This window comes from Ammodytes marinus (assembly GCF_949987685.1).
Source record: "Ammodytes marinus genome assembly, chromosome: 15".
Taxonomy (NCBI): Eukaryota; Metazoa; Chordata; class Actinopteri; order Uranoscopiformes; family Ammodytidae; genus Ammodytes; species Ammodytes marinus.
In genome coordinates, this window is record NC_137219.1 from 27,869,876 (window position 1) to 27,897,781 (window position 27,906).

A 27,906-nucleotide genomic window follows, 5' to 3' on the forward strand; every position below is an offset into this window, starting at 1 on the left:
GAGTGTGTGCTTCTTTGGACACGAGTGACTTGTTTGTCCCTCTGGCAGATGTTCAGTGAAGGTCAAGGACGAGGAGTTGTAACATTTATCAGCGTCTTATCTCTGTCAAACTTGCAAAGACAATAAAGTGTGGAATAAGCTAAGAGTCATTTCTGGTTGCAAACAGCTTTACTGTGTATCGTCTCCAGAGCAAATCTAAAAATGTCAATCCCTTGTATAGTATATTGAGGTTCAAAATGTTGCTGGCAATTGAGGAAAGAACATGATTTTTTTTTTAAGTCAAATGGTTTTGTTCTTTGCAACATGAATGCGTATCACCAACTCTTAACCCAAGCCGTCTTGAGCTAAAACTAGCATTGTGTGAGAAAAATCAGCCAGGTATATTGAAACTAGTAGATATTGAATGATTCTCCGAGTCACATTTACAACTAGTGCCAAGATTCAGTGCACACACAGGGAGTAGTTTGCCCTTTTTGAAACTCTGACTTAACCTCACACTAGATGCTACAGTATGTGCAGAAAATGTGAATTAAAAACCCCCAAAAACAATCTTCATTGAATCACCTTGTAGTTATAATCTTTGTCAGTCGGAAGAAAACAATGTATTCCCCGTTAATTTAAATAGGTTTGGACCCCCAACTGTGCCAAAGCAGAGATGCCAATAAAAGACTTGGTGAATGACTTTACAACATGAATGGCTACTATTGGCCTTATCAGTGATGTGAGTTTGGACATCCTTCCTCAGGGTATGCTACATTTAAAAGGCATCAGATAAGGCTTCAAAAGCAGGAACCTATTACTACTCTTCCCAGATTGCATTTCATTATCTCACTTTCCCGTCCATCTGTTTTTATGGGCATTTATATTTTTATGAATAGAATACTCAGAGTGGAAAATCTTGAAATATCGCACAGGAGTTTTTTTTTTTTTTACGCTTGGCTGAAGTGAATGAAACGATGAGTGGAAACAGATTCAGCAGATAAATCATGAAGCACATGACTTGTAGCTCACTCTTCAGACTTCCTTTACAGAGAAAACAAATAGAAACTGACCAAACTCTACATCTGTGTGGAGGGCTGAGACCTTCAAACAAAGTGCTATACTTCCATCACTTTTACCAATTATTTATTTATTTTTATCTCAAACTAATATTAACATAACAGTCACCTAGGAAAAGTGAATTAATTCACATTTCCTTTTGTAGAATTTTCTGAAAATTCTCTTAAAACTTGTTCTACATTTGGATGGAAATTAGGAAAGCTACCATGAATACTTCACCTTGTGTTTTGTTAACAGTAGGATTGTTTTCCCTCTGAGCGCCTGTCCTGAACCCTGCTGTTTTCCCCCATTCTGCATTTTCATCTGAGAGTTTGATGATATTCCTAATCTTACTGAACATATAAACATGGAATCTATGAAACATTTAGGTTTATATTAATAGCCATACTTTTTAATAGAACATTTTCCTGTCAGTTTTTGTTGGATGGCCCTAAGTACTACATTAAACTTATCTCATATACAAATGCCGTATCTTAAAGTCAATTCATTTGTGCCACAATTTTAAGCTTGTTCTCTTAACAGTATATTCTTCATCTTACTGTTAGCCGAGAACAGAAACAGATTTGTTTTCAGATTCTGGTTAAAGATTGGATGTTTCTCTCCGACATGCCACCCGGGAGGTACAGTTATATTTCATATACACTGGCTTGTACCTTCAACTTTTTTTAAAGGAAACGGTAAAACAAGATCATATTGGAACACGATTGATTCCTGATTCAGACTGCAGAGTTGTATGTAGTCGAATTTACGGTGGTCTGTCTATTGGAGATTTATGTTTTGGGTCAAAATGGGACTTTTGGCCTGATGGAAGGCTAAATGAAATAAGTGTTGAAATATATCTGGCTTTGGACCACCTGCATGGTTCAACATCATCCGTCTCAGTCAGGCCCTAGCTGCTGAGAAGAAACATCAATATTTCTACACAGTTAATCCCACTAATGTGGCGCAACACCATACAACCATTGTTTTGTTTCACTGTTGCAATCACTATGATGTTGACCAAAGAGCAAATGCAATAGTAGGCTCAGTGGTGTCAAAACAATAGAGCATTCCCCCCCTATGTATCTGCTGTCAGCAGGACCAATTCCTCTGCAAGCAGCCCACTCTAATCAATCTGATAGGGATTCAAAAGCACATACATTCACACACAATGGTTCAATTATTTGTATAGTTAGTTTCAGGCATCAACTTCATGTTGTATTTACATGCATATATACAGGGAACAAAATTGAAGGTTGTTTTTTGAAAAACAACAGACATAATGTTAAACCGGAGCCATTGATTAACAGGCAGATTGTAGATGTTTAACAGGAAGCCTCATGTTAACAGCACTGACAATAAATCTGTTGCTCAATGTGTGATCCTCTGTGCTGTGACAGCTTTCCTCTCCTCACCTCTCCTCCTCTTTCTTCTCTCCACCCCTCAGCAGCAAAGAGGCAAAGCTTTACCACAGCTCATCTAAAGCCTGCAGCTCTCTGACTTCTGCTCAGCTGGGGAACAGGTTACCAGGAGAAAGTCCTGTGTTTACTCCTGTGTTTACTCCTGTGCGCTCTTTTCTGCTTGGGAAGTCACTATGGACAGCATGGAATTTGAGAAGCAGCAGAAGCGTTACTGCATCCGCACTAAGCATGCGGTGATCATCTGTGTGACGGTGGTGGTGTGTTCTTTGGCTCTGGGCCTCGGGCTGGGCCTCTCCGGATCAGACCCTGACACATCCACCCCCCCCTCTACAAGCCCGCTGCCCCCCACACCAGAGCCCCCTCAGCCCCCTCCAGAGGGCAGAGGGCCCTGCCTGCCTAGCACAGACTCCACCGGGGACTGGAGGAACTTCCGCCTGCCCGACTATGTCCGCCCAGTCCACTACGACCTGCACATGGAGCCGGACCTGGTGGACGACACCTACAGTGGGACGGTGGACATCCACCTGGAAGTCACCAAGCCTACCCGCCACCTGTGGCTCCACATCCGGGAGACCTTCGTCAGTGCCATGCCCAGGCTGAGGATGCTGACGGGCCAGGGCATAGCAGTGAAGAGCTGCTTTGAATACAGAGCACAGCAGTATGTGGTGGTGGAGGCGGCAGAGCAGCTGCCCGTCACAGCCCCGGGAGAGGTGTACGTGCTCAGCCTGGACTTCCAGGGCTGGCTCAACGGCTCGGTGGTGGGATTCTACAGGGTCATCTACACCGAGGACGGGCTCACCAAGTAAGTTATTTGGTTTGATTCCATCCAAAACCTCCAATAGCACGTAGGCCTACACTTAGACAGACACAATTACACATGTGTTCTAATGCCATTGTATTGGTCAGATTCTAAATAATGCTTGATATCTGCTGTACATCAAATGAATGGAAAACATCAACTTGGCAGCACTTCAAAATAAGACGTTACATGTGATGATTGTACAGCTCTTCTTTTTGAAGAATAGATAATTGCACATATTTCCTTTTTTTTATATTATTTGACTTGTTTTCCTATGTTCGTTGTATGTTTATTCTATATACCACTAACCTGATTATGATAAAGACAATCTATGTTTCAGTGATCTGTGATCGACCAGTTTTTGTTATTTCAGTCAGTCTTGGTTGTTCTTAACTCCCAGTCAACATATCAATGTATCATTCTGATGGCCTTTAAGATGGTTGGCTTTCATTTGAATAAACAAATGGGACAGAAAGTGATTGCCCGATCTTTTAATATGATCTTAAGCCTGCTACATACTCCGCGAGAAGAAAGAACAAACTTCTCGCTGACAGAGCTGCAAGAACAAGAACTAAGTTCTTTCTTGTCTGGACATTATATACTTCACTCAACTCCTCACCGCGGCACACGTCACGCGCTGTTACCATAGTAGCACCAGCTGATTTTCCTCATTGACTTCAGACTGACCAATCACACAATAGTTCTCGGACAAGCTGCGAGAAGAAAGTTCGGCCAGGACGATGTGTCGAGAACAAGCTGCGAGAACAGCTGAACAAGAGCTGCGAGAAGAAAATGGCGTAATTTTCTTCCCGCAGCTCTGTCACAGAGAACTTTGTTCTTTCTTCTCGCGGAGTATGTAACAGGCTTAAAGACTCATTATTGACCTTGGAAATAGCAGTTCAAAATCAATCTTGCTTAGTTGTCATGGATACACTATGGATGTACAAACAAAACAGCCACTGAGCTGTTAAATGATCCATGTCCCTGAGCAACCTCTATCAACTGAACAGGACTGTGTTGTACTGTGGGAAGATACAGGTGGGCTTGGAGTTAGGCTTGTATTCACATTATTCAATCATACTTCAATCAAACAACACATTGCTGCTGAATTCAATCCGGACTCAGTTTTTTTCTCAGGACGTTAATATATTCTATTTTGGCTGAAGAACACACTTCATCTGTAGGTGGTTGCTCCTTAATGGAGGACAGCTGGGCCCTGCTTGGATTGATGTCAGTAACAATGGATTCCAATGGTGACACATGTTTAGACTGCAGAAAAAACATATCCATAGAAACCACTCCAAAGACATAAACCACCACAGTCCTGTATGTTCCCAACGATGGGCTTTAATTGGCTAAATACACTTCCTTGAACATACTGAGCAATGTGCATGGCCCAGTGAGATGTGGACTAAGATGCAGAAGTGAAGAGAAAAGTTTCTTTGGACCATTTAATATAGTTTTCCGACACGAAAACTCCACTGAAATAAATCAAGACAAATTTATTTCAAAAGTCTTGCAGTTAGAACTTAAATCTCATTGGAACTTTTAAATTGTTCTGAAACGGTCTTATTTACCCTCTAATCAGAGGAACTGAAATCAAGACCATCAGTGTAAATAAAGCTATTTTTACATAGTTATTATATAAGCCTTTGCACGGGTCTGAATCCCCACCAACCCAAACCAAATGATTTACGTCAGGCAGACGGGAAAGCCTGTGTTTATGAACGCTACTTAATCAAAGTTTACAGTTTTTAGAATTTGGGTTTAGTTTTCAGTAAAGCTAGCCAGGTTGAGTCTATTGGATAGAAAGTGTTTGGTACCAAATGCCGGCAGCGTTTAAACGCTCCCCTCGCCCTCCTGTTTTAGGCGGAACGCTTTATGTTAAAAACAGTTGCACTTTTGAAGAAAAGCGCTTTTTTTGAACGACCATCCGTTGGTGCGCACACAGAGCGCAGGGGAAGGAGTGGAAGGAGCGCTCCGCCTTGAAAAAGCATGTTTGGTGAACACGGGCCCTAAAGGTGCGAACACACTACACGCGTTACCCGCGTAAGCTTTACGTGCGTAACACAGCTAAAATGTTGCTTGATCATTTTGTGTCAAAAATGGTTCTGCGCGCGTAACGTGCCTAGTCTCCCTCCCGATATTGTATTTCCCCTAATCAACCATGGCTGCAATCAGACCCGACCCGACCCAACAGCGTGCATGTCCGCACAAAAACAACAACAACACGGCCAACAACTGTGCCAAAAGACAAACTGAACAGCACAAATAGCCTAGCGTTAAAACAGCATTGCATATTCACGGCAGCTACATAACAAACACAACATAAAGGCAAGTTGCCAACATTACCCTACCTGGCTGTGACAGGGGACCGTGGCTGGCGTAAATCAACACCGGTGCTTCGCTGTACTTGTTGTGAAAGTCCCCCGGACATAGCTGTCATGTTTGGGTTCATAATATGAGGCGCACACCCGGTTATGTGCGCCCGCACATAACCGGGTGAGTTAACTAATGCTATACGGCGCTAACTTGGTTTATCGGCTAAAGCACAGCCGCACATATTCACTGAATTAACCAGGAAGTCCATTCTCCTGGTTTACTTTGCCCACGTCTTCTATTCCCGAGCACCGGGCCGCCTGCAATACATTTTCCTCCTCGGTGTTTCTTAGCCTCTGTGTACACTGTTCTCCGACCGTGCCAATGTATGTGACGTCGGGTCAAGCCCTACGCTGATTGGCCAACGCGGCTAATCGTCAAGCGTAGGAGCGTAAAAAGTTAAATTTTTTGAACTCCGCGCGTAGGTGCGTATATACGCGGCTCATACGCGGCTAACGCGGCTAAAATGTTGCTTTACACGCGTAAACCAATGGTTCCCTATGGAAAAATTGCCGATTTTATACACGTCTGTACGCGTGTAACGCGTGTAATGTGTTCGCACCTTAAGACAGCTCTTCTGAATTTTTTAATTTTTTTAATTTTAAAAACTTCAGAACTTTCATGAAATCAAATATATCAAAACTTTTGAACATTAACTGTTAAACAAAAAACCTTCCATAAAACCATTTGAAAAAGAAAAACACTTTGGGAACTGCTGTAGGGAAAAAAACAAATGATCAAACAATATTTTTTCAAAAGAGCTGTATTAAAGAAATATTTCAACATGTTTAGCTTTTTGCCTCACTCTCCGGCTCAATAAACTCTTATAGAAGAAACTGTGCGTGCATTTTTGATATATAAATGTACATAGGTCTCTCATCCAGGTTATCTTAGCTCAAACACTGGTAGTCAAGGGGAGCAGGTCAAAAGATAAACTTTACAACATCACTAAACGCTCCTGTGTGCTTGTTGGGACTTGTTTATTTATCACGTTATGTTGTCCTCTATATTTGTACATGTTATGTCATTTTAGAACAGAATACATAGGTGACAGTCAGGCACTTCCTGTATGCATTTTGTTTTTGAATGACATGACGTGTAAAAATATAGAATTTTTGTGCTTCACCGCTAAAACATTGTAATGACAATGTATGTAGTTTTTAATTCACATTTGATCAACCTTGACAACATATAGTACTCATTAACTGTTAATTAATACATGTATATTGCAGCATTTATTAACATTAATATACATTGTTCCCGCTTTAGATCTTCTTCTTGCGTATGTCTTTAGATCCTCAGCTCGGTTGTAGCAAGCCACTCCAGCGTCTCGTCATCCAGGTTCGTTAGGCCAGGGTCGCCATTTGGTGGCCGATGTTTGGGACAGCTGGTCAGGACGTGATCTACAGTCTGTAGGGGGTCTCCACATTCACAGTGGGCGCTGTCCGCGAGGCCCCACCGCTGCATTGACTCTCCGAAGCGTCCCACACCTGTCCTCAGGCGGTTGAGGGTTGTCCACTGCCTGCGGGGTAGGTGCTCGCCGGGGACATCTGTGGGATCCTCAATGTAGCGGTGGAGTCTGGATGGTACTGCTGCTCTCCACTGTTTCGTCCATCTGGCCTTGACCCAGGAAGCTCTGCTGGTGTCAGCTGGTGTAGAGCTGAGCAGTTCCTGGGCATGTATGTCAAATGGGCGGCGGGATTTGAGGCGCTTGCGCTGTGGTCTCTCCGTGATGGTCTTGTGGAGGAGGTGGGATTCACTCGTCAGTGCCTTCTGAGCAAGAGCCAGCATGGCTCCCTCCTGTCTGATCTCGGCTGGGGCGATTCCAGCTAGAACAGGTAGTTGGTGGGTTGGGGTGGCTCGTAGGCATCCGGAGACCGTACGTAGGGCTTCATTGAGGGAAGTGTCAAGCTTTTTTACGTGCGGACTGCGGCACCAGACTGGGGCACAGTACTCAGCGGCAGTGAAGACCAGGGCCTCGGTGGAGATGCGCAGTGTCCTCGTCGTGGCTCCCCATGTTGTACCGGCTAGTCGACGTATAAGTGCAGTACGGGCGGTGGTCTTTGCCTTGGCACTGTCCAGGTGTTGCTTGAATGACAGTGTTCTGTCAAGTTTTACGCCGAGGTACGTAGGGGAGGCTTGAGACTGTAGCCGGGTGCCGTCAGCCATGACGTTGATCTGGCGTGACGCTTCCCTGTTGTTAAGATGGAACATTGTGGACACAGTCTTGTCCACGCTGAGTTTGAGGCGCCAGTTCTTCAGGTACGAGGACAGAGTGTTCATGTCCTCCGAGAGGCCCTCCTCCACTGCCTGCCAGGATGGTTTGCTGAGTAGGATGGCCAGATCATCTGCATAACCGTACTTCCTAGATGTTGTTGGGGGTAGGTCATGGATGTAGATGTTAAACAGCATAGGTGCCAACACTGAACCCTGTGGGACGCCGTTCTTGAGCTTTCTCACCCTGCTGCTTTGGCCGTTGTTGGTCAGTAGCCGGAAGCTGCGGTTGCTTAGCATCTCCATTAGAAAGCTCACCATATGCCTATCTGGGATGGTCATCAGTAACTTCAGGTGTAACCCGCGTAGCCAGACAGTGTCGTAGGCGGCTGTAAGGTCGAGGAAGACGGCGCCAGCCTTCTCCCCTGTCTGGAAGCTGTCCTCGATGTCTTGGCACAGGAGGGTTACCTGGTCTGTTGTAGACCTGCCGCTTCGGAAGCCAGCTTGTTCTTTAGGTAGCTGGGGGTCGACCACTGGGGTGATACGAGCCAGGATGAGGCGTTCCAGGAGTTTGAATGGGATGCAGAGCAGTGAGATGGGCCGATGGGGGACATTGCTTGGCTTGTTAGGCTTGGGCAGGGCTATCACCTTGGCACGACGCCAGATCTTTGGCAGCTTTAAGTGGCGAAGGCATGCGGAGAGGAAAAAGCAGAGCCAGTCGGTCGCATTCTTCCCTTGGTGTTTTATGTACTCCGCATGGATACCATCCACACCTGGGGCCTTGCCAGTCTTCAGGCATTGGATGGCCTGCTCCATTTCTTGCGCCAAGAAGTCCATGGATAGACCGGAGTCACATCCTGGGGCCCTGAGCAACTCATGGGCTCTTGTAGATGTTGATCTGGTGAAGGCCTTATCGGCTTTGGGGAACCGGCCATTACTGAGCAGTAGCGATGCGATGGAGTTTGCTGTGATGGGGCACTGTGCTGGGGTTGTAGACCTTCCTGTCAGCTTGTTCAGGGTCTGCCATGCCCGGCGGCTGGAGTGTGTGAAGTCGATTGACTCCACAGTCTGTGTCCAACGTTGCCTGCGTTTGTCGTTAAGCCTGCTGAAGAGCTCGTCTGCTGCTTTGTCCCTGTCCACGTTGTTCTGAGCTTCTGCGTGGGCACGAAGTAGATGTTCACATTCGTCATCCCAGCAGGGGACGTAGGCTTTGCGGATGCCGCGGGGGATGTTTTTCTTAGCAGCAGTCAGAAGCATCTTGCAGTAGGACTCATAGGCTTCGTTCAGGTTGTTGGGGCACGGGGGTGGAAGACCCCGTGCTGCCCTGTTCACGTGCTGAGTGAAACGCTCCCAGTTTGCTTTCCGGAAGTTCCATCTTTTGGCATCCCTTCCTTGTACAGGTTGGATCACAGATGGGATCGTGATGAGGGATGGTCGATGGTGCGACCGGGGAAACATGTCCAGGATGTGTCTCACTGGAAGTGACTGGCTGGTGGGCCATTTAGCAAAGGCCAGGTCTGGGTTGGTGTAGCTGTTCCAGCGTGCAGAGCAGAAGGTACGGGGCTCCTTTGGATCATATAGGAGTATTGCATCAACCGTTGAGGCCCATTCTGTCAGGGAGTCGCCGTCAGCGTTGGAGCTGCTGTACCCCCAGTCGGTGTGATGGCTATTGAAGTCGCCAGTGTACACGGCAGGGGTTGGGACATCCGGGAGTGATGATGGGACCAGTCTGCTGGGAGGTGGTTTGTAGATGTTAACGATGTTAATGTCTTGCACTTTGGTTGAGATCCATTCTGTGTCTGCGACGTCTGGGGATTGTCCTGCAGCTGACCAGGCCATGTCATCGCGGACAAATGTGGCGATGCCGTGGTGTTTATCGGTGGTATGTCCGGCCAGAGTGTACCCAGGGACCCTTAGGATGTTCCTGTTTTCCGCATGGGTCTCCTGCAGGGCAATCACAGTCACATCGTTCCTGCTGGCTAATTGCTCAAGGATGGTGACCTTGGCAGTGGTGAGCCCTTCGACATTGACTTGGAGGAGTGCTAGCGTTTGTGCTGGGGTCCATAGACGTGTTGAAGACATTGGTTTCGCTTTGGGGCATGCAACCTTGCAACTACCCTTTCGCTACTCACAGGGGGGGCCACGTGAAGGCTGTCTTCTTCCCCCCCGCTTTAGATAAAGTACCTGCAAATCGCATAATTAACAGTTTAATAAGTGCATAGTTTACTGCTGTTTTTACCTTCATAAAGCAACAAAAAAATGCTTAGTAAAGTAATCAAATAAGACTCAATAAATGGGTTTGTAATGCTTTTAATCAATAAAATTAATGAGTGCTTTAAATGTCTTATAATCTAACAATTAACATGTTTATTATGTTATTATTACAACATATAAAGTCTTATTAACAAAAAATAATGTTCATACGCATCTATTAAGGGTCTGATCACCTATTAACTAATGCTTATTACAAGGACCTTAATAGAAAGCGTTACCAAAGCATATATAGAAGATGGAAAGCACCTAGTTTAGAAAACTATCAGCAATAATCTGTCCTTCATTTGATCTCCAGAAAGATTGCTGCGACTGATCATGAGCCAACAGATGCTCGCAAGTCCTTCCCATGCTTTGATGAACCCAACAAGAAGGCCACCTACAACATCTCCATCACCCATGATAAAACCTATGAAGCTTTGTCCAACATGCCAACACAGGTAAGACCTGAGTCGGCATCACTTTAAATACACATTAACCCTGTGTTCCAATCCCTATACTATCTGCTATTTAGTATGGTAGAAAAAAGATTTAGTATGTCCCGATTCTTGTGGCCAGATTTAGGATGGTAAGGAAGACCAGGATGTCTACTACATCCAGCCGAGCTTTTTAGTGTTGAAAACTGCATCCTATTTGGACGATTCTGACCCTAATCCAGTGCGCACCTGAAGTGACGTCACATCAACGGAGCCTCCATATGAAAACAAACGGAGATGCGATTGATATAAAAGCAAGACGCAAGATCAAGGCGCAATGTTATGATGAAATAGATAAGTAAAAGTATGTCACAATAGTATGCCTACTGCATCCTAACTAGATTATTTGTATCATCAGATGTAGTATGTAGAATAGAAAAAGAAAGAGTATGCGATTCGGAACGCAGGGACTGTTTAATTTCAAACTGCTGCATGGTCAAGAAAGTGCCACGCTAAGCTTCCTATATATGTTAGAATATCCTTAAAGCTAAGACATTTGGAGTATGCCCACCAGAAAAGAGTGAAAGCAGGGCTGAACTGTAAGCTTAACTTTGACAGAAGATGAAAATACTTCAAATGTACAAAAACCCATCACTCAAAAGCTGACTGTTGTTTACTGGGCTAATTGGCCATTCAATTGACCTCTTCACTGAACCTTCACATCAGTTTTCTTTTGTTAAAATGAAACAAACTCTACAAAAATGCAAACAAAAAAAACACAAGTCTTGGTTTCGCCTTGCCATTTTTTAGCAACACAAAATGTTTATTACTTCTTAATGAGTCTTGTTGTATGACATTCTACACACTATACTACAATAAAGCTATACAACTTATGTTGACTTTTACTTCTTTTTTTATCAGGTAGATTCTAGTACTTTTGACTGGGCTTCATCAGCAAAAAAAAATTGTATTCTAGAAGACACTGTGTTATTCATTTACTAAACCTCAAACTTCAAAACTGGCAGCTTGAATAACAGTGACTTTGCTGTTAGAAATCGCAATCCTGTTTGGCATGGTTGCTATAGGTGGAAGGCACACCATTTCTCAAACCTTCCCATGGTTAAGGGGAAAAACACCAAGAAAGAGCAAGTGAGGCTTGAAGTAAACACTTTGAATACTAAAAGCAAAAGGAATCAATCTTGTGCCTTGTTTTTTGGGCCATGGGATCCACCCAGCTCCATAGTCTCACAGTGACATCCACATTAACCCATTGTCCTTCCTCTGCCTCTCCAGGGCCCGCCCCTACCACAGCCTGCTGACAAACTGAAAACCTCCTTCCTAAAGTCTGTTCCAATGAGCACTTATTTGGTGTGTTTTGCGGTGCACCAGTTTGAATATTTGGAAAAAAAATCTGCCCGTGGAATTCCAGTGAGTTTACCGTTATGTGTCGCATCATGTGCAAAGATTTGAAATGAACACAAACTATTCTATTTCTAAACACATACCAATATATGTACACTGTGTGTTGTCTTCCTCTTCCTCAACAGTTGAGAATCTACGCCCAGCCAAGTCAGTTACACACTGCCCAATATGCAGCCAACACAACCAAAGTCATCTTTGACTACTTTGAGGAATATTTCAACATGAATTACTCCATAGAAAAACTAGGTACGTTAACATGTATAGAATATAGAATAATAGGCAACTTCTCATCACTCCGTAGGGAACTGACAACTGATCTACATACTATAAAAAAAAATGACCAAGCACTCAGCTCAATGACAGGGGGACACACAGGGGGAGAAGGGGACTACCTTTATAGATTACCAGTTTGGGTTCACAAACAGCTAGGCTATAGCTGAACAGAAACGCAGCAGCTGCCTTGCACGTTCAAAATAACCACTTCCTTGCTTTAAGAGAGCATGTGTGGGTGATGAAAAGAGCTTTTACAAATCCACCACCTATGAAAGCACACATGAAAGAAGGTCTATGAGGTATTCACTGCAACCAGGGCCAGACCCAACCAAGGAGCCAGTGGAGGACCCTGCTGGATGTGTGGGTTGTAGATCCAGATTAGGGCGGCAGTGGTGAAGTGGGTAGGGAGGTCGCCTCTGGAGTGCAGGGTCGGAGGTTCGATCCCCCGCCTACCTGCCACATGGCGAAATGTCCCTGGGCAGGACACAGAACCCCAAATTGCTCCCGATGGTTCAGAGGGCGCCTTGCATGGCAGCTACTGCCGTCGGTGTATGAATGGGTGAATGTGGTAAGAAATGTAAAGCGCTTTGGGGCTGAGGAAAGCACTATATAAGTCAAGACCATTTTTAAATTGTGGAACTCTCTTGCTTTAGATAGATCTTCATTTGTTCCTTGGCTTACAACTGTGTGACATCTCTGCTCTTGAAAGGTGCTATGAAAATAAACATGACTTTTTTTTCAATTTTACTAACTTCCGTGACCTCTATGTGTGTCTCTGATCCAGATAAAATAGCCATCCCTGATTTTGGTACGGGTGCCATGGAGAACTGGGGCCTCATTACTTATCGTGAGACCAACCTGCTGTATGATGAGAACCAGTCGTCATCCTACAACAAGCAGCGAGTGGCCAGTGTTATCGCCCACGAGCTGGTTCACCAGGTACCAGCATTATGTGACCTATCACTCATTACGCCTATTTTATTAGGTTTATTTTATGTCACATGTATGGCACTCGGAACCTTTTAGTGTGCATATCTTCATAGACTGTTTTTAAAGTTATTTTATTACATTGTCTCAATTCATGAACATATGTTGGAAAAACCATTTAAATCCCATTAGCCAGAAATGGATTTGGCATAGATAAAATAGAATTATTGTACATTTTTATTGAAAAACTTAAAGAGCACCTATTATGCTTTTTCAACTTTTATGACCTATAAACGTTGTTATAATGATTTATAGTCATGTTTAACCATACTAAAGTGTCAAATAATGACGTACATGCATTTAGACGTATTCCCTGCTGACCGTCTGGGGGGGCTGTGAAGAGCGCTAAACACTAGTAACGCCGGTCGCGATTCACTTGTTCAAATTTCCGGGATTTATCTACGTTGATCAATCCGGATTGTCCATGTATGGTAATGCTGCAAGGTGCTCAGGCACGCTTCTGCCATGCCCCCACCTGCCTGCTCAAATCTGCCCGCGCACCGCTGAAAGTCTTCCTGAAGGTAAACAATCACAACGGAGTGGGGTTGGCAGGAGGGGGGCGGAGAAGGACGAAGCCTAGTGTTGACAGAGAATGCTAAGAGCGTCCAGATGAGAGGAAGCATTTCCTGAAAATCTACATAGTTTTTTGTGCTGTGATTCATGTCAGGTTGCTCTATAGGAGTCATTAATGAGAAATTAAGACTCCTAGAAGAAAAGTAGTAAAATAGGAGATCTTTAAGCCGCGTTTCCACCGCAGGACCTAGTTCCCGGAACTATACTAAAGTGTCAGATGATGACTTACATCACAACGTGTGTGTGTGTGTGTGTAAAGGTTCTTGGTCAAGGAGTTCCTGGAATTCAAAGTTCCTGCTAGTTTTGGTGGAAACGCGGCTTTAATGTCCGCAGAGAGAGTTCAGAGTTCGGAATTGTAAATGTTTCAAATCTTTTATGTGGTATTGTTCGAGCTTTTTATGATACAACATGCAGGAACACTTTAGTTCCGAGATATCAGCTATCTATCGTCATCTTACGACAGATAAGAGACCTTGAGATAGCCAATAAAGTTTTATGAACTGTCCAAAGTTACAGGAATGAGAATATGATGAGATGATGGCCCCATAAAAGTCTGCTCCCCAGGAGACCTGGTACATTCAGTCTTCTTGTACTAACTTTTACAGAGTTAAATACCGTATGCTAGTGTAGAAAAAACTGACAACTTTTTTAGGTTCCCAGATCCAGAGTCCCCTTGGCTCAAAGTGTATCCTGTCTGGTTTGTTCATTCAAGATTCAATGTTTTTTTCTTCAAAACTAAATGAAATATTTGTGTTCATCCATAGAAAGCCATTCAAAAGTTCTGAGGTCTTGCATTATATACTGTATGCTGAATGTAGTTTTACTAGCACTATTACTGGAACAGTTCACATTAATCGTCCTGCATTTGATCAATAGAAATCCTTCTCCAGGACACAATGCTGTATTCACATATGTGTCAATTTTGTAATATCTACTAATACAATATTGAGTGAAGAGTAACAACTATATTGTGTAAAAAACTTTTTAAAAACATGATGCTTTTCTATACTTGATATGATCCATGGACTATATACAGTAGGTACACTGGAAACAACCTCATACCCTGATACAGGAAGGATACACTTTAACCTTCTAGGGTTAATTAGTCCCTGAGAATAAGGGAATCAATGTCCTTTATTTGTGTTTGTTTGGCAGTGGTTTGGGAACATTGTGACCATGGACTGGTGGGATGACCTCTGGCTCAACGAGGGCTTTGCCAGTTTCTTTGAATACATCGGTGTGGAGAAAGCTGAACCAGACTGGGGCATGGTGAGTTCTCCATTAAAGGCACAACAGAGACGCACCTATCTCTCCATCCTACTGGCAGTAGAACTTGGGCCTGTGGTTGTGTGTGTGTGTTTTTTTGAGAGAAAGAGAGAGTTTTCTGGTATTTACCACATAATGTGGTCTCTGTTTACTCAGTGTTGTCATGGGGACCTCTTACATTACAGGGACAAAATATCAGGTACAAACTGTGTGTTAAGAATTAGAGTAGAACAGACAGTCCCAATAAGGCAAATCTTTTCAAATCAAGTGCCCCATTTTTTTAAGGTTTCTGGGGAGTGTTTGAACCTTAATTGACTACTGAATTGTTCCTAGCAATAATTTAGAACAATTAAAATTGAGCTGCTCTGCTGTTGTCCGTCAGAGTCCAGTCAACACAGTATTGCTGATATATGTGTGTGTGTGTGTGTGTGTGTGTGTGTCTGTGTGTGTGTGTGTGTGTGTGTGTGTGTGTGTGTGTGTGCGTAGAGAGAGATCATGATCATCAGTGATGTGCTTCCTGTCATGGTGAGCGACGCCCTCCTCTCCTCTCATCCAATCATAGTGGACGTGTCGACCCCGGCAGAGATCACCTCTGTGTTTGATGCCATCTCATACAGCAAGGTACAATGACTGGCAAATCAAAGTCAAGTAAAAGTCTTTTATTGTCAGTTCTGATTTATGCAAGACATACTGTACATCAGAATCAAAATGGTGTTTATCTCTGGCTCCACTGTTAGAATGATAAAATAGAGTTAAATAAGATAAACAAGATAAACATTAACAATAAGATTAATTGTAAATACTCAGTAGTGCAATTTCTGTGCAATATAAAGCAGTATATATAAATAGAATAGAAAGTCAAAAATAAATAAGTTAAAGTGAAATGTGCAATGTGATGAAAAATATGCAATATGCACATAAGAAATCACATCCAAGGTTGAGGAAAATTGCTTTCAAAGACACTGCCTGTCACATAAGAACACTATGTGTAACGCCAAGTGTCCAACTGTATCCAGGGAGCGTCCATTCTGAGGATGCTGGAGGACTGGATGGGTAAAGACACCTTCAGAGAGGGCTGTAGAGTAAGTCGGACACACATGCAGCTTCGTGAAATACATTTAACAATGATTAATGTTCATTACAGTTTCCGGTATTTCAGTAACCTCATTGATGAAAGTGTGTTCTTTTGTTATCTTCTCTCACCAGAAATATTTGAAAGACTACCGCTTCAAGAATGCCAAAACAGAAAACTTCTGGGCCACTCTCGCCAGCGTATGTTGTACATTTTTAAAACAGATGTATCTTTTTTTTTCTTTTTTTTAAGACATTTTTTTGCATTTTTATGCTTTATTGATAGTGTAGAGACAGATGTGAAATGGGGCAGAGAGGGGAGTGACATGCAGAGAGCGACCGCGGGCTGGAATCGAACCCGGGTCCGCTGCTGGCCGAGGCCCATGGGGGGGACGCCCTACCAACTGAGCTAAGGGCGCCTCGAAACAGATGTATCTTTGAGTTTTGTACAAGGGCCATGTTCATATCTAGTAATGAAAGCAACATTATGGAGAGGAAGCTCATTCTCTTTCTTAAGGAAAGTGAGGTCAAAAGAAAAAATATTGTTCCATGCCTGTGTCCGTATGTGTTTAGCCTAGCTTAGCATTAAAGCAGGAGGAAACAGTCAGCCTGGATTAGTCCAACATTCCAAAATACATCTAGCAACTAGGGATGTTAAACGACTCATTATTTTCGTGTCGACGTGTCGGAGGCATGAATCGACAAATCGATCGATTTACTATGCCATTAAAAAAAAAGAAAAAAGGGCAGTGTGCCTTTTTTTTGCGGCAGCAGCACGAAGTTGTGGTGCTGATAAACTGCTGCTGCTCGCTGTGTGTGTTCAGACTTCATCTGCATCAAAGCCTTTTTGATAATAAAATGAGAGCCTTTTCAGTCGCGCTGTCAGCTTGCCGACATGCCTCTGTGTATTTAGACTTGAGACATACAAACAGATCGCGGAAGCCGTTCCTGTAGACAACGTTAACGGGCAGGATACCCCCGGTTATCATTTTATCCATCAAACCACAGAGAGCTTTTTCTGAGCGGCGACTCACTCGCTCATACTTGCGAGGTCTCCCGGTCATAGTCACTGTCACAGCGCTACTCGCTGCTTTGTCCGGGCGGAGGCTTTGTGTGAAGGTGATTTAACATCACGGTCGTAGACGAATGCTATAACTTTATGCTGCATATGTTGCACTGCACTGTTGACCCACACTGGACATTTAATGCGCGCACATTGCAGAAATGAAGCGCCTGCAGCGCTCGTGACCACACGTGAACTCTCATAACGGACGTCTCCCATGTCCCAAAAACACCCGATTTACCGATTTCTGTTTTTAGAGTCGTCTTGAGCGCGAGTCGATAATCGAGCCGAGAATCGACACATTGTTCACATCCCTACTAGCAACACCTCAAAAGCTTACTGCTTCAATCTGTACACAGAGATATGAAAACCACAGTTTATGGTTTATATACATATATAAATCTTCATCTCTACATAACTTATTGAAAATGCTCTTAATGGCAAACAATGTATTGGAATTTGGTAGAAATGTAATGTTGTCAGTAGTTTATATTTTAGAAACAAAATGTTCATTCTACTCAAACATATGCTTATAAATAGTAAAACGAGAGACACTGAACATTTTGAGGGGTCTCTTAATTTTTTCCAGAGCTGTATATACATAACTATATAGGGGAGAACGGGGGAATGTGAGGCATCGGGTAATGTGAGACACCCCCTGTATCTAGGCAATGGAACACATTTTTGGTCATGTGAGATATATGTTTTCAAGCCACTCGGCCATGAAAGAGAGGACCTCATGGTGATGTTGTAAGCATGTTTTTTCACAAACATTTATTTTTTGCATGTAAAAGTACATTTTCTTGCTGACAACTTAATCGATTGTTGTGCCAAAGCAAATTAATTCAGGTAGAAAAACTTCTATCATACATGTTGATTAACTACCAACATATGAAACCATGTGATGATGATAACTGAAGATTAGCTTGATTTGCTGAGAGTTTTTCTCAAATTGTGGCAGTGGGGTAAAGTGAGACAAATGCTGTGGGGTAAAGTGAGACAGTGTCTATGCCCTCTCTTAATGAATCCATTATATTTGAGGTAGCAAGGAGACTAGTTTGAATAAGACAAAAGACAATGCGGGCTGGAGGTGGGGGTTGAATGGTTGAAGGGGTGTCAGCAAGGGCATGGTTTGGCACGTATGTATGTGGGGGACAGGAGAGTGACCTTTAACATCAATAGACTCTAAGTAATATGTCTTTATTCAATGAATGATCCCAATAAAAGAAATGCAGAAAAATATTAATCAAAGACTGAAAAGATGAAAAAAGACAGCTAGGTCTAGTCCTGTGTTCTGAGTCCCAGGCTGTTCTAGCTGGTTCTGATTTTTCTTTGCTCTGACCCCCAGACATTAGCTGGCTCTAAGGGTCCTGTGTTCTGACCCTCAGACTGTGTTTTAATCTTACTGGTTCTATCTGTCATTTGAATGTTAATTATTGAATATTAATTATATGTTGTATTTGATCAGAGTTACTTTCAAGTGTTTAGAAAAATGTTTTGCTTAATTGACCAAACCCCATGATTCTGTTACTAGTCTTAAATTAGTTTTGGAATATTTGGTTTGCAAGCTAGCTGTCAGGATTCTAACTGTTACAACATGTGTTGTTATGGTAGTTTCAGAGTGGAAAAAGTAAGTGGATCAGTTTACCCCCTTGATTTCTCTGGTCTGTCTCAGTTTACCCCACAACTGGGGTAAAGTGAGACACAAGACAACTTTTTTTTAAACAATCATATTTTCACTGCCCTTTGTCTTGAATACATTCTGCTAATGCCCATTTCTAGGAAACATCCTGAATTAATGGGAAATGTGTAAATTTGACTGATAAATCATTTTAGCTCCCTTAGAGGGGAACAAATGTAAAAAGTGTCTCTGTTCTCCCCTATATACAGTATATATATTTCAGAATGTTTCTGTCTGTATCCAGGGGCCCATTGTCTCATACTCCGCCCATGTCAAGAAGCTGAACAAAGTCCTGTGCTGTTTTTCAACACAAAGTAGTTCCAGCACATAAGCCCTACTTTAACCAAAACATTTAATTTAAACTGCCTCTACAGAATTAAACAAAGCATGATGAATTAGGTGTTTGTAGCAAGGCTAACCAAGCTCGACTCCAGCTCCACACTCCACAGACAGACAGACAGACATTGGAATAATATATATCTGAACATCTCACCCTCAGAAATAAAACAGAAAAACATGAGTAGCAAAACGTTGAAATATCGCTTTGTCTGTAAATGTCTCTGAACAGTGGTTCATTTCTAATCTGTGTCTAGGTGAGTGGATTGCCAGTTGCAGAGGTAATGGATACATGGACCAAACAAATGGGTTATCCTGTGTTGGTCCTGTCTGTCTCAGACACTAATGCAAAGCTGAGCCAAAAGCGTTTCCTGCTGGACCCTAAAGCTAATGCCAGCCAGCCCCCTTCACCTTTTGGGTCAGTGAGACAAAACCTTCCAACCACCTTGAACATAATAGGCCTACACTCTGCTGCCCTGATGACAATAGGAACAACAATTACCGAGCAGGAGCATGTACACAACCCCCTCTTACCGTGCCTAAGTGTGATTCTCCCCCTTTCCTCCTCCCCGCTGGCCAGGCCTGGCCTGCACTCATCCCTTCTTGCCAATAAGTCACAATGCCTTAATATGCGCGATTTAAGAGCTTATTTGCAAAAATTACGTTTATTATGTGTAGGTTGTTTAAGCCTGTACATTACAAACAATACATGTGTTTCTGTTCTAGGTACAAGTGGACAATTCCAGTCAAATGGCAATCAATCAAAAGTAACGAGAGCATGTTGCAGATGTTTGACAAGAGCAGCCCAGGTAGCGTATAGCTTTCGTACTTTGTTATCATCGTCACATTCGAAATAATCGTAAGACGTATGATCGGTGCACTCTGCCTTCAAGCTGGCCAAATACATATTTCTAATATCCTCTATTTTCTCTTCCTCATAGTGAGAAAGTAGATGACACGCAAGAGATGGAATGAAGGAAATAATAAAATGTTATTGACTTTCAGAGCTCGTCATCAGTAACTACTCGTACTCAGTCGACGGCCTGCTGAAGGTTAACAATGACCACATTGGATTCTACAGGGTCAACCATGACGGGCACATGTGGAACCTTATCAGCCAACAGCTTCAACACAACCACCTGGTAAAGCAGTCAATATATTATGAGAATGAAGTCATCATTTGAAGCTGAAGTAAGCGATTTATTTATGTTAATATAAGTGTTAAATCGCTCTTTATTCATACAGTGATCACTTATATAGTGTGCGCGTTTCATAAAGCCGATCTCTCAGTCACCCGCTCTGCATGTAATCGGCAAATAAACTTTTCGGGGATCCCACTACTGATAACCAATCAGAAGAGAGAACGCTACAAACCGGCACCCGGCTCACTGCCGGTGCACGTGCAGAGCGACAGATGGGTGAATGTGTATGCGCCTACAAAGGCGGAGCAGGTAAAAATCCTTCTCAATGTCTGTTTTGATGGTTTTTATCATGTTTTATCACACTTATGGATCTGATATGATGCCAGATAACTCGCTGCTTGAAGACCGCAGTGCATTAATGACTGACCATTCCGCTTACTGAACCTTTAAGGAAAAGAAAATGTTAAAACCCCTGTAAACCTAAAACACAAAATCCTAATTACTGTGAGATTTGGGGAGAAAGTCTTTTCAGATAGCATCACGAGTTAGGCCTATTTATTAATCCTAATTAAAGATATTGTCATTTAAGTTTGATAAACAACATGTTATCTAGTTTACCGCAACTCATTTTAACAACCAACATTTTTTTTCTTCAAAATAAACTACTTTTCCCTCTAAAAAATATAATTTAATATTGTGAAATATTCATATTTATAAAATTCCTATTTTAGTATTTTACCAACATCCTGGTTTTATCATCATGAAACAATAATTTCTTTCTCGAGGTATTACAAATATATGGTGTTCCTTGTCTATATAAAGTAACTTATCTATACTTTACCCATACTGAACCTGAACTGAGATTATTGGCTTTTTTGCTTCCATAACAGTTCATCACGCAGCGCCAGCTCTGCCCACTAGACGGCTTGCATTGTTTCTTACTAGTATAAATCAAAGGTCCAATTATTTTATTGTCAGTAAACAACTGGCAAAGTTTCATGATGATATGTATAAGTTGAAAAGGTTACCCTATTCACTGGACTTAACCTTCCATTTGATTCTTATTTCTCTCTTTAACAGGCGTTTGATGCAGCAGATCGAACAAGCTACATTGATGATGTTTTTGCTCTTGCGAGGTGAGGCATTCTCCAAAATACTCTATACTGTCCCTGCGTTCCGAATCGCATACACTTTCTTTTTTCTATCCTACGTACTACTTCATAGAATCTAGTTAGGATGCAGTAGGCATACTATTGGGACATACTTTTACTTATTATTTCATCATAACATTGCTCCTTGATCTTGCCTTTTGCTTTTACATCCCCGTTTGTTTTCATATGGAGGCTCCGTTGATGTGACGTCACTTCAGGTTCACACTGGATTATGGGTCAGAATCGCCCAAATATGATGCTGTTTTCAACACTAAAAATCTTGGCCGGATGTAGTAGACATACTAAATAATAGAAAGTATGCGATTCGGAACGCAGGGTGAGTCACCAATAATGTAGAGAGATGGTAAATACTGTTTGATTTGACTGCTCAGGGCTGACATCATAGACTATGGTGATGCCTTCAACCTCACCAAGTACCTGACCAATGAGACAGACTACATCGTGTGGGAGCGTGTGGCCTCGTCTATCTCCTACGTCCGGGACATGCTGTCTGCCAATGCTGCACTCTACCCAAAGTTTCAGGTAAGGGTAATGTATGTCTCTGTTATTTTTTTAATATATATTTTTTTATATTATATAGCTATATATATATATATTTTTTGCCATTTTTGATTTAATATTAGACACTTTGGGAGAGACAGAGATGGAATGGGGCAGAGAGGGAAATGACATGCAGAGAACGACCTGGGCCGGATTCGAACCCAGGTCTGCTGTGAAGAGGACTGAGCCTCCCCCCATGACCCTTTTAAAGAGACAAAGATGTTCAGTATTGTTGCATAGTGTTTATTAAGAACCTTGTTTCTGTTTTGTTTTTCTCTCTAGAAACTGTTTCGTGAACACGTTAACGCAATCTCAACTCAACTGGGATGGGATGACACAGGGACACAGACACAGAGGTACAGCAGGGACTCTGCACAATTCTACAAAAAAGACATACTGTGTATCCATTAGGGTTTTCATATTTCAGAAAACCCCTCCAGTACATCCCTGGTCTACTTTACAATGTATAACTCAAAGGAATAGTTCAACATTTGACATTTTTAGCAAACCAACAAGCTAACGGGAACCTTAGTGATGTTGTAAAAGTGTATATTTTGACTACCAGTGTTTGAAGCTAAGCTAACATGAATGAGCGACCTTTGCCCATTTCTACATCAGAAATTCATGCACAGTTACGGGAACGGTTTCTATCACCTCTTCTTGAGCCGAAGAGTGAGGCAAAAACCCTAACCTGACCATGTTGAAGCATTCCTTTAATAACGGTTATAGTATGATTGCTGTTGAACTACAAGTTGTGCTCTTTTCTTTCTGCATGTCGGCAGGTTACTGAGAGAGACTGTGCTGGGCCTGGCTTGTCAGATGGGGGATCAGGCGGCCCTGGACCAGGCATCTAGCATCTTCGACCGCTGGATTGATGGAAGTCTCAGGTAGAGCAAAACAAACTGCAGTAGATTACATCTTTTTACTTCTTTACTTTGCTTTTCTACTATATGTACTTCAATGTATTTTCATTTTTGTAAAATGATTTTGTAGTTTTTTTTTTATCTTTTAATTTTGTTTGTCTTTTTTCTTTGACTTTATTTCTTTACCTTATTGTATTTTAATGTTTAGGTGGGCATCCATTATAAGCCCTTCAGGGTTTCTTTTGTCCCACCCGTGCATTTATGTATGTCTATGCGCGTCTTTTTGTCATTTTAATCTTGTTTTTCTGCACAAATAAAACTAAACTAAACTAAACATTTGGTTAATTGACCTCACAGTCAGACACTCAAAGCCCTACAGGTTGATTACAGGGTAACCAGGGCAACCACTGCTCTTCTGTCCAGTCATCCTAACCTGACCAATGATGATTCAAATAGCAAAGAGCCTTTCAGCTTTTGACTCCACTGTGTAGCAATATGTGATGACCTGGTTGGCACCTTTGAAACATTTAAGCAGAAAAAAAATCATATCTACTCTACATCTACTCTATTCTACATCTACTCTACTCTACATCTACTTTACCCTACATCTACTTTACCCTACTCTATAACCCTTAAAATATAACTTAGGCAATTATGCTATTAGGCTAACGAAAAGTAGATGTAGAGTAGAGTAGATGTAGTGTAAAAGTAGAGTAGAGTAAATATGATTTAGGCAATTATACTATGAAGCTAACGATTTGTTTTACAGCTTTTGTTTTTTGAATGAACGGTAACATGACATTAAGATTGTGAGACCCGTTTGCCCTGCAGCACTGTGGCAGTCAACCTGCGGCTGCTGGTCTATCGGTACGGCATGAAGAACTCAACAGAAGACAAGTGGAACCAGATGTTCCAGAGGTACAGAGATTCCTCTCTGGCTCAGGAGAAGGACAAGCTGCTGTACGGACTAGCATCTGTGGAGAACGTGGACCTCCTCAACAAGTAATGAACACACACCCTGCGTTCCAATCCCCCATACTTCCCTGCTATCTAGTATGGTAGAAAAAAAGATTTAGGATGTCCCAATACATGTGGTCAGATTTTGTGCAGTGGTATTTGAAGTGCACGCGTAGGTGCCGCCCCTTTTTAGTTTGGAAGGTCTATTGATCGTGGACGGACCCTATACCATTCTAGATGTGGGTCTGGATTTCCAGGCTTGTCAGATTTAGCATGCTTAGAAATACCCAGACGCCTACTTCATCCGGTCGATATTTTTAGTGTTGAAAACAGCATCCTATTTGGGTGATTCTGACCCATAATCCAGTGCACAGTGGAAGTGACGTCACATCGACAGAGCCTCAGTATGAAAACAACCAGGGATGTGATGGATATATAAGCAAGAGGCAAGATCGAGGCGCAATGTTATGATGAAATAAATAAGTAAAGTATGTCCCTTGTGTACTGCATGCTAACTAGATTATTTTTATGATCATTTGCAATATGTAGAATAGAAAAAAAATCATCGACACACTCACTTTGGCTGTGGTGAGATCCCATTATAGACATGTACCCGGCCAATTGGAATTCAGATTTTTGTTCGAGCAGAAATGATTTGTTGACTTGCAGAGCTAAGAGGCTGGCATTGGGTGCATCTAAGAACCCTTTGGACCAATCAAAGGAGCTAGTTTAAGAAGGGGCAGGCGGGCCCTAGAACCTCATTGGTTCACTTGGGGGCCTGTTCTGTGCCCTTGGCTCTCGCACAGAGAAAAGAAAAATACCACCAAATGAGTTATGCACAAGGTCTACCTACATACTAGTGCAGCTTTAAAATGATGATCAAATATTTGGAGAGAATAACATTTGTTATTTGGGGCGCCCACCCCCCAAAGAGTCTCAGTCCTCTTCACAGCAGACCCGGGTTAGAATCCAGCCCGGGTCGTTCTCTGCATGTCATCCCCCTCTCTGATCCGTTTTATATCTGTCTCTCAAAAAAGTACTAAGGCCTATACAGCAAAAATTAACAAGAATTATCTTTAAAAAAATCAAGAGCATTTGTTTTGCGTCCAACAGGCTCTTGGAAGCGACTAAAGATGAGTCTGTGGTGAGGAGTCAGGATGTGTTCACGGTGGTACGCTATGTGTCCTTCAACCCCCTGGGGCAGAGCATGGCCTGGGACTGGACCACACTCAACTGGGATTACCTGGTCAACAGGTGAGTCCCCTCACAACCACTGGTGGACAGTAACAAAGTCAATTTTACTAGAGTATTAAACCTAAGTGTATTTTTGTAGTATTTGTACTTTACTTGAATGTCTGTTCTTTTTAAACTTATGACTTGTCCACTGCAATTTCCAAAAGACAACGCATTTACTTGAAAGACATATTTACTTTTGAAGACTTTAGAATGTTGTCATAATTGTATGTTTATGCAATGAAGAACTGTTATTTTATAACATTATAATTTCAGCCAAATACAGAATGTGTCACTTCACTTTTTCAACTACCTCCAACCAGAGACCTCATGGTTACCGGGAGGAACCTCTTAAAGTCTATAGGACATCCCAACCCAAGCACAAGCACAGCTGACAGTAACAGACTGCTTAGTCATGTTCCCTTGAGACTGGGAAACACTAAAGGAGGTTTTATGAAGATATAGATAGCAACACCAAAGTCATTCTTATCTAAAGTTATACGTGGTCAGTAAAAGAGACTGTGTGAGGTGTCAGTATCAGTCAGCAGTCACATTGTTTCCCAGATAGGCTCATATGTGGAGTGACAGTTTGTCATTGGACAGGTGAGCAAAATGATTATTCATTTCCTACATCTGCAAACTAAAGTAAAATTAGACACACAAGACAAGAAGTTTTTACTTGAAAAAACCCCCTCATAAATCCATTTGAAAATACAAGGACGGTAGCTCTGGACGGGAGTAAAATGACAGATTCACTTCACAGAAAAATACAGGGAAATAGTATTGTATATTATTACTGAGTTATGAAAGTAAATGCTTGACACAGAGACATAACGTGTCATAGGACAAAGACAAGCTGTCAATTCACTGAAACAATGAAACATTAAAAAGACCTTTTGCATTTTCTGTCATCATTTTATTGAACTTCAAAAAGCCTTTTAATTTTTTTCAGCTGACTCAAATGTCCCTACACAATCTTTAGTTGCACTAGAGCCCGATCCTCACTCACATTCTTCTCCATGATTTCCAACCTTTGCCCCCCGACAGGAGGTCTAGGCTCCATGTACAGCTCTGGAAAAAATGAAGAGACCACTCCAAATGTTCAGTGTCTCTCGTTTGACTATTTATACGTTCGTATAGGCCTATGTTGGAGTATAATGAACATTTTGGTTTTATAATTAAAGCTACTGACAACATTTCTGCCAAATTCCAATATATTTTTTGTCATTAACATCATTTTCAATAAGTTATGTAGAGATTAAGATTTAAGAAAAATCCAGACTGGTCTCTTCATTTTTTTCCGCAGCCGTAGGTTCAGACTGAACCACTACAACGCCCTGCCTCTATACATGCCTTTAAACCTCTCAACGTCTTATTTCAGCATATTGTAATCTAGTACAGGACGGTTCAAAACTGTGTTATAAAACTGAAAACTGTGTGCGATATAAACTGACAATTACATAATGGTCAATACTTTACCATTGAGTGTTCACACAACGCATGTGACTCCTATGGAATTGTTAACTTGTTATATTGTTCAATAGCAATAGTTTGCTCTTTCGTGGCTCCTGTTGCAGCTGCAGATAGACGGAGTGAGTCCATAACGTATGTCCTCGCGAGGACAATAAAAGTGCTTATCTCATCTTGTTTTGCTGATCATCAACATGAATTTCTTTCTTAACAGATACACCATAAATGATAGGAACCTGGGTCGTCTTCTGAATCAAATCAGCACCACCTATAACACAGAGCTCCTGCTATGGAAGGTTAGCGTTCATACAACTTACTCCTAGTTTGATTGCATAATAAAAATGAATACTGGTGGTTTTGTTTAAGCTTATACGCCTAAGCATTTTTTGTTTTTGTTTTTGTTTTTTTAAGCGAGTTTTTACTGTATTTCTTTGCTGTACTGAAAAGCAGCTAGTAGATCTGTTTTCAAATTAACTTGCACAGTTCGTTTTCTACACGAAATACTGTTTGGATTGAGTATGTTTTGTAAAGGTGGGGTAAGCAATTCTGGAGAATGTTTGTTGACAAATCACTTTTTTCACCTGTCCGTACCGTGTGTGTGCGCTGGAAAAAACAAAATCAAGTATTAATAAACAGCATAGACTCTGTCAACAAACATTCTCCATCACAACATTACCCCCCTCCTTTAATGAGGGGCCATACGGGGTCAACCTTTTTTGTGTTTGTGTTTGTTGTTAGAATCAATGAAATGCTCAGTTTGTCTTGAAGCTTGTTGTTGCTCTCTGGCAGATGAACCATTTCTTCAGCCTGAGCCCTGATGCTGGAGCTGGGGCCATGGCCCGGCAACAGGCCCTGGAGACGGTCAGGAACAACATCGCATGGACCAGCAGCAACCAGCCGGAGATCAGCAGCTGGCTGGAGGACAACGTGGCATAGGAGAAGACTGCACACTGCAAATAAACACACAAACTGGACCTGTGCATAATGCCTGGTCCCATTCACTCACTATGTACAGGATGTGGTTGTTTGTGTAACCTTTTAAAGTGTCCAAGAACATGTGCTATGTATGTATCTAGCTACATTAAACACTGGAAAACATAAATTCATTTTGAGCAAATTGCTGTAGTCCACACCAAAGTGTTCTCTCTGGTTTGGATCCATTTAGCGTATGAGTTTATATTTGAGCTTTAAAATAAACATGTTGACGCTGCCCTGAAATGATATCACACAATACAACAGTGAGGCGTGTAGAGTATCTGTCTATTGAAGGTCAATTAAAGGTGGAGTCAGCGATTCTGGAGAACGCTTGTTGTCAGAAA

At 42.2% G+C, this 27,906-nt stretch overlaps 1 protein-coding gene across 1 annotated transcript; it reads left to right on the forward strand.

The window, feature by feature from the left end:
* Positions 1–2,632: 2,632 nt before the first annotated feature.
* Positions 2,633–27,523, forward strand: enpep (glutamyl aminopeptidase; the record flags this gene model as incomplete). The annotated part of the gene is made up of 20 exons (XM_080042921.1): positions 2,633–3,261; positions 10,421–10,562; positions 11,832–11,966; positions 12,086–12,206; positions 13,018–13,172; positions 14,949–15,062; positions 15,546–15,680; positions 16,076–16,141; positions 16,266–16,331; positions 19,468–19,628; positions 19,937–20,019; positions 20,216–20,352; positions 21,433–21,488; positions 21,896–22,046; positions 22,347–22,420; positions 22,847–22,951; positions 23,759–23,929; positions 24,998–25,138; positions 26,802–26,883; positions 27,377–27,523. 20 exons carry the CDS (start codon positions 2,633–2,635, stop codon positions 27,521–27,523), a joined length of 2,871 nt encoding a protein of 956 aa, XP_079899047.1.
* Between the last annotated feature and the right edge of the window lie 383 nt (positions 27,524–27,906).